Source organism: Ochotona princeps, chromosome X (genome assembly GCF_030435755.1).
Source record: "Ochotona princeps isolate mOchPri1 chromosome X, mOchPri1.hap1, whole genome shotgun sequence".
NCBI lineage: Eukaryota > Metazoa > Chordata > Mammalia > Lagomorpha > Ochotonidae > Ochotona > Ochotona princeps.
In genome coordinates this window covers 86,681,626-86,688,506 of record NC_080865.1, presented here as the reverse complement: position 1 = coordinate 86,688,506, position 6,881 = coordinate 86,681,626, and the positions used below count along the sequence as shown (strand labels likewise).

The 6,881-nt window shown below is 36.7% G+C and overlaps 1 protein-coding gene across 1 annotated transcript; it reads right to left on the bottom strand.

Annotated features, from left to right (window-relative positions):
• Window positions 1-262: 262 nt before the first annotated feature.
• Window positions 263-1,969, bottom strand: PRR32 (proline rich 32). Its single transcript, XM_004587675.2, has 2 exons — window positions 1,950-1,969; window positions 263-1,251 (listed from the first exon to the last, which is right to left on the bottom strand). The coding sequence occupies exons 1-2, from the start codon at window positions 1,967-1,969 to the stop codon at window positions 372-374; spliced, it is 900 nt and encodes a 299-aa protein (XP_004587732.2). The 3' UTR covers window positions 263-371.
• Between the last annotated feature and the right edge of the window lie 4,912 nt (window positions 1,970-6,881).

The window sequence follows — 6,881 nt, the reverse complement described above, 5'->3', positions numbered from 1 at the left end:
TCTAGAAAAATAAATAAATACATAAATAACTGAGCCATCCCTCACGCCCAGTCACACTACAACATAGTCAATACATAATATTAGTAAGAATTTAACTAAGCTACATAGAAAACACACGCACTTTCCTGCTTTAGCCATTATAAAGGTGGAAAATGAAATGTGAGGTTTAGTAACTCAATGTGGCATTGAAAACACACACACATACACGCTTTTTTTAAGGCTTTTGAAATTTTATTCAGTCTCCAAGCACATATGGCACATTAGTGCAAAACAGTGTAGCAGATAAAAGGTTTCAATTACAGAACCATAAACTAGCAACTTGAATCTCTTCCCATAAGGTTTTTTTTTTCTTTCCCCTTCCTCCTCTGCCTTTAGTTGTGCTCTCTGTTTGAGGATGAAGCAGACAGCATACCCCCAGAGTAGAAATGAGCAAAATAAGAGGGCAATGGTGGAGCAAATATTGGAGGAGGAGCAAAAGCAATAGGTATTGTGAGAAAGGGGTTGAAACTCAGAAACTGAAAAGGCGCAAAGCAAGGAGCAGTACGGGGAGGAGATAACCTGGGAGTACTGGAAGACAATGGGATAGGTCTTTGCCACCTATCCACAGGGTGTTGTGGCCCCCCTGGTGGGAAGGAAACTTGAGCCAACCTTCCCTGGCAGGCTATTCTAGGATTTCCTGGAGATACTTCCATCATTATCCCAGATCTAAGGGTGGGGATATGTGGAGGACGTCTTATTTGTGGGCCCCTGCGTACAAACAATCCTGTACCCCTTGGCAAAGTCACATAAAATCTGGCATTATGGCCACCTCTCTCAACGCCTCCATTGCTGACCCTTGGCCCCCCTTCCATCAATGAAAGAGGGCTGCCAGAGACATCTCGGGAAACATTAATAGAATCCTGATCCTTCTGCCTCCGGCCTGCCAGCCCCTCACGGCTGTTTATTTCTGCTGTTGCTAGGTACTCTTCCGCAGCAGCAGGTGGTGGCCTGTAAGACTGTCTAAGAGCTCTAGAACTATCAACAGGAATGCAGGCTCCTGCTAGCTCAGAGGGTAGCTCCAGTTGCTCTCTTGTCAGCGGGGTCAGGACATTGAAAGAAGGTCTCAGTGGGACGTGAGCGTGGCCCCAGACTTCTGCATCTTCCTTCAGCAAAGAGCTCAGACATTGCTTGGACATGTCCCGGTGCAGCTCTTGGCTCTCATTTTTGTCCATAGCTACCACTATGGGTGAAGTGGTGTGCTTTCCAAGGGTTCTGGAAACAAAATTAAAAGGTTAAAAATGAAACACAGTGATCAGAAACTGAAATATATGATTGAATGAACACAGTGGAATATAACAGGAAAAAAGGAGCAACTTCTATCTGTAGTCAGACATATTCCGTTAGACTACTGGCCTCTTCCTGAGGGTCTCCTTAAACACCTGCTGCATGATTATGCATCCTTTAATTTCCCATCACCTCCAATGCAGCAAGTAAGACAAGAAGAACTAGACAGGTTCTAGCTGACTTAGCACAGAAAACATTAACACATTTGGTTCACTATAAACTCTTTGATCCACTAAACCCAGCATTCCAATAAAGGCGGAAGAATTCTGGAAAGTCTTTGCAGGGAACATACATTTTGTCTCCATAGAACTCAAAAATATGTTAATTGTGTCAACAAACACTCCAGTTTCTTAAAATCCATACTATATCCTAAAGTAACTATTTCATCATGATTAAACTGCACCAGTGACATGAAGAATTTAAAACACTTGTTTCAAAATTAAATTTAAAAACAGTTGCCCTTAAATCCATTATGCATTAGATCTCAATTTGTATCATTGAAATTTATGCCTGTGATGGTCTTGCACAAGCTCTTCAAATTAATCACCTCATTTCAGCCAAGCAGTAAAGCAATTCAAATTGTCTTTTGTCTTAAATTAAACAATTGCACTCAATTTTGTACTTACACGTTTTCAATACAAGCCATGGAGCAATTTGATGAGGATAGCCTTTATGATATGCTGGAGCAAACCAGCTGGACGCCCACACAGGCCAGCTCACTCTGCAGAAATGACTTGTGCTTCTGATTTAGAGCTATTTGACAAGTCGGCTGAAGCCAGGGACCAACTGCTTCTTTCTAGATTTGGAATTCCCTTTCTGGGGTGATCAGTTGCTTTGGAAGGCCGAGAAAAGATGAGAGGGAGGAGGGACTCAATCTGCAACACTCCTTTGAAGCTTAATGTAGGACTGCCTTTTACACAATGGATGAAGGGAAAGATAGTTGCTACATTGGCTTTAGCACAAGCCATTGGAAAGATAAATCACATTAAGAAAGGTTTTTGAAAAGTCATGGAGATGCATTCCTTTCTAACACCTTTTTTTTTAAGTTTTAATTGTGTCACATAATACAATGTAATTAATGAAGAAAAAAAATAAAACACACAAATCAGAAAAAAAAAGGTAATTGTCAATTGAGCAATATCCCATGGCTAATCTTGTAATGTATTTCCAGTTTTGAGATGTATACTGTTAATTTGATTGGGAACAGAGATTTGTTTTTGAAAATAACACAAGAACAACACTATAAACATTCCTCTAATAATAATCAGCTTTCATTTTAACACTTCAATTTGCAGGGTTTTTTTCTCCTTATTCCAACCTTCTAGTCAAGTGTCTTTGTATGTGTTTCCTTATAATTAAACTCCAGAAATTTATTTTTACATGGAAAAGGGAAGAAAAAAACCCTAAGATGTATATTAAATTTATGCATACTGTCATATTTTTGCTCTATATCTTTTTGGCAGTAAGGGCTATGTTCTCCCAGCCTAGATTTCAACTACTCCCCCACTTTAAGTCAGTGCAGTTTCACAGCTTTTCTGCCATTTATCTACAGATTAATTAGTCTGGAATTATAATGACCATTCTCTCAGCTGACACTGATAATCCTGCTTCAAGACAGAAATATAAACTTGGCTCACCAACTTGAATTTAACTAAGATGCTGTGAAGACTGGACCTTCAAGATCATTGTTCCCTTAAATTCTGTCAGTATTTGCTGTTCAAGTTCAATAATGATATGTATTTCAGTTCACTTAAAGAAAGTTAACAGACTCAAACACAAAACTTTAAAAAAATATATATATATATATACATATAAACATATATACACTTTAAAATATATATATATATAGTTGGTTTGTGTGTGTCTTTGTGAAAGACAGAATGAAAGGGAGAGAATTATACATAACTATAAGATACTAAGGTGAATGAATAATTACTTTGTTGCAACACAAGTCATAATGGAATTGATACTTTGGGTCTCTAAGTCCACTTCTTGCCAAGGTGCCTTTTTTCTATATAGTATTGAATAAATTTTATGTCAATGAGAAATTAAGGTGGCATGTTTCTAACATGCTTCCCAAAGAAATCTGTTCACTTGCTTAGCATGGTTCATTATTAAGAATTTCAAAACTTAAATTTCTATTTTTTTTTCAGTTTATTATGATCACTTCCTTTATGTAAAGCTAATTTGTTACTAGCAAAATGACTTCAGTGGAGTTTTAAAACCCTTTTACACTTGTCATATCCAGGAAAAAGATGCAATTTTGGTTAATGCCTGGTAATAGTGACTAAGTCATATTTACAAACACAGTTTCTGTGTGAAAGGTCAGATTTTAGTTTGAGAAACAGCAACATGCCCCTCAGTCATTTTATATTTATTGAATACTTGAAATAGTGGGCTGCTTTTACTTAGAAATACTAAGACATTCTAATGAAGTATAATATGGGTACTAAATTCTCAGCAGTTCAAAAAGTATGTGGCTTTGAGGAATTTCACAAGTTATAAAAAGTTTAATGAATTTATGTATTAACTCAGTTTCTATGTTGTGATTTGTTTGGTTTGTGCAGACAACACACATTCATTGAATGCTTACTGCAAGCATTCAGAGTTGTGTTGTATCTGGATTGAAACAAAACAGTCAAATACATAATGCACAAGAAAGAGTTTATTCCTGGAGAGATTAGCATCTATAAAAAAACAATAGCGTAGTAGGAAATACACATAGACCTATGGATATTCTGAGACAAAAATGGAAATTCAGAAGAATGAAGCTAGAAGAGTAGCTTCTACTCTTCACGAACAGGTGCCCATATGGGATCCTGGCGCATGCAAGGCAAGGACTTTAGCCACTTGGCTACTGCACTGGGCCAAAGATCCTCAAATTTTAAAGCTGCAGATGAAATAAAACTCATCTTTAAACTTATTTATTTATTTGTTTGTTTGTTTGTTTGTTACAGAGAGACTGCCAAGCTACCACAATTATCCAGTGAACATTGAAAATGAAATAATAAAGTGTGTTTTCCTGTGTTTGCCTGAAAAACTGTGTTAGGGAAGAGAGTATGGATAAAAGAAGTTTAGTTGTGAAGCTGAGTTAAAGAGGCCTTTCATAACTCACAATCTCTCATTTTGTATCACAACTCTAGATGCTAAGCATTCTCAGAATAATTTGATGAGTAAATGGAATTCTGGAAAAGTACAATATAAGGATATCTTTCTTTTTCACAATTATTACCCAAAAATACAGATGTGCTACCAAAATAATTTTTCCAAGAAAATTTGCAGGTTTATAAGTACAGGCAAAATGTTATTTAACGTCTGTTTTTTCTCTTTGGCCTAGATAAGGAATCCAAGAAACAGAGATGTGAGTATGAATTTTTGTTTCCATTAAGCTAATAAGAAGATAGTGTTGGAATTGCCATGTTGATCTCTGGGGAAACATTTGTCAATAAAATCTTATCCAATAACTCACTTTCAAAAAATCATGTAGCTGTGTCCATAAAAAGTTCTTTAAATTTAGGATCTCTAAAAAACATTTTAGAAAAGAGACTAGATATTTTTAGTCATCTGTGGATATTTAATTCAGTGTATTGAAGCATGAAATTAATGAAAGAGTAATATTATCTCCGAATGAGCCAAGTATAGGAAATGACATGACTTTTCTGCCATCAGCTGTTCTACAAATTCTGTGTGGTAAGTGATGAGCATAAACAGGTGAGAAATTGGCTATTTCACCACTGAGACAGGCAAAAGTACTGAACAGTATATGGTTCACTGTTGGACCCGTGTTCAGCAGCTGAGTAGACTATTAATGCTTTATTTGAATTTGGCTTCAGGTTTTAAATACCTGTATCTTTTTTAAAGTTACAAAGTTTACTTTAAAATGGATTATTAAGGGGCCCAAAAGATATCTAAAGCTTTTTCAGCATAGATTACTATACCTCTTCTGAATTCGGGAGTCAGTACTTGAAAGTAAGTAGCTCTACAATATGTTAGATGAGAAAATAAAGAAGCAAAGGGTGACAGTGTCAAGTCTGTGGGCTGTCATCTGCTGCCTCCCAGGCCCATTAGTAGGAAGTTAAACTGGAAAAAGAGGTGGGACTCAATCCCAAGCATTTTGGTATGGGATTTAGGCATCCCCAGTAGTGGTTTACCCACTGTCCAGCCAAACAAGAAATATTTTAGACAATTATCAGAATTATACCCATTTTACAGTTTATAGAAAGAGAAATTATGTGATAATTTTCCAATAGTCTCTATAGCTGATATATTAGAGAAAATATGAAAACTTAGTCAATTTGGCACCAGAGCCAATATGTCTTGCATATGATCACATGATTTCCTACTTATGATTCTAGGATAATCATAAAGCATGATTCCAATTAAAACATATGAATCATATCTTAACTGAGTATATTTAGTGCATTGCCATTTATCCACATGTGCTTCTGCCAGAAGGAAATCATCTACAGTGATCATGTAGCAGAAAGCTTGTTCGTGCACAGACACAAAACGTAATTGATGGACCAAGTATTCGGTAGTAGGCTAGCAGGAGAGTGAAGACTAGAAATTTGTCAAGGACAAGCTGAGTTTGACGAAAGAAAAAAAGACCTGCATGCTAGAAAATCATCAGTTGATCATTATTGAAGAACTAACATGAATATGTGCAGATGATATTAACATTGATGTTGAACTATGGAGCTGCAGATATAGTAGTTTTCTGCATATACAGCAATGCCAGGACTGGACTAGGTCCAAATGAACCTATAATCATGGTTTCTTCCTCAAGTTTCCAATGTAAGAACAAAGGGATGAAAATAGAGGGGGGGGGTGTGCGTGCATGTGTGCACAGTGAAATTTGAATCCTCCAATGAGATATTAATGATAGCTCTGAAGAATATCCTAAATAACAGTAAATTACAAATGTTTTTGTTCATATATAACATCTATTGTAAATTAACACAAGCAATAAACTAACAAGAACGTTAATGAAAATAAGTAACAGTTCACAATAACAACTCAAAGCTATAAAATCATTACACTGATATGTTTACATACGTGTGTGTGTGTGTGCCTATATGATTTGTCATATTAAAATTAGTTGCTAGGTTGCGGCATGCTATATTTATTGATCAGTTGATTTGAAAGCAAAAACTACTTAAAATAACTTTATATTACTGATAATATAATGTAAATTCAAGTTTAAGTATTTGTGTCAATTTATTTAAAGTGAATCGGGCCTAGAACAGTGGCCTAGAGGCTAAAGTCCTCTCATTGAATGTGCCGGGATCCCATATGGGCACCTGTTCTAATCCCGGCAGCTCCCCTTCCAATCCATCTTCCTGCTTGTGACCTGTGAAAGCAGATGAGGATGGCCCAAAGCCTTGGGATCCTGCACCCGCATGGGAGACCCAGAGGAAGCTCCTGGTTCCTGGCTCCTGGCTTTGGATCAGCTTAGCTTCGGCCGTTGTGGCCACTTGAGTGAATCATCGGACGGAAGCTGTTCCTCTCTGTCTCTCCTCTTCTCTGTATATCTGACTTTTCAATAAAAATAAATAAAT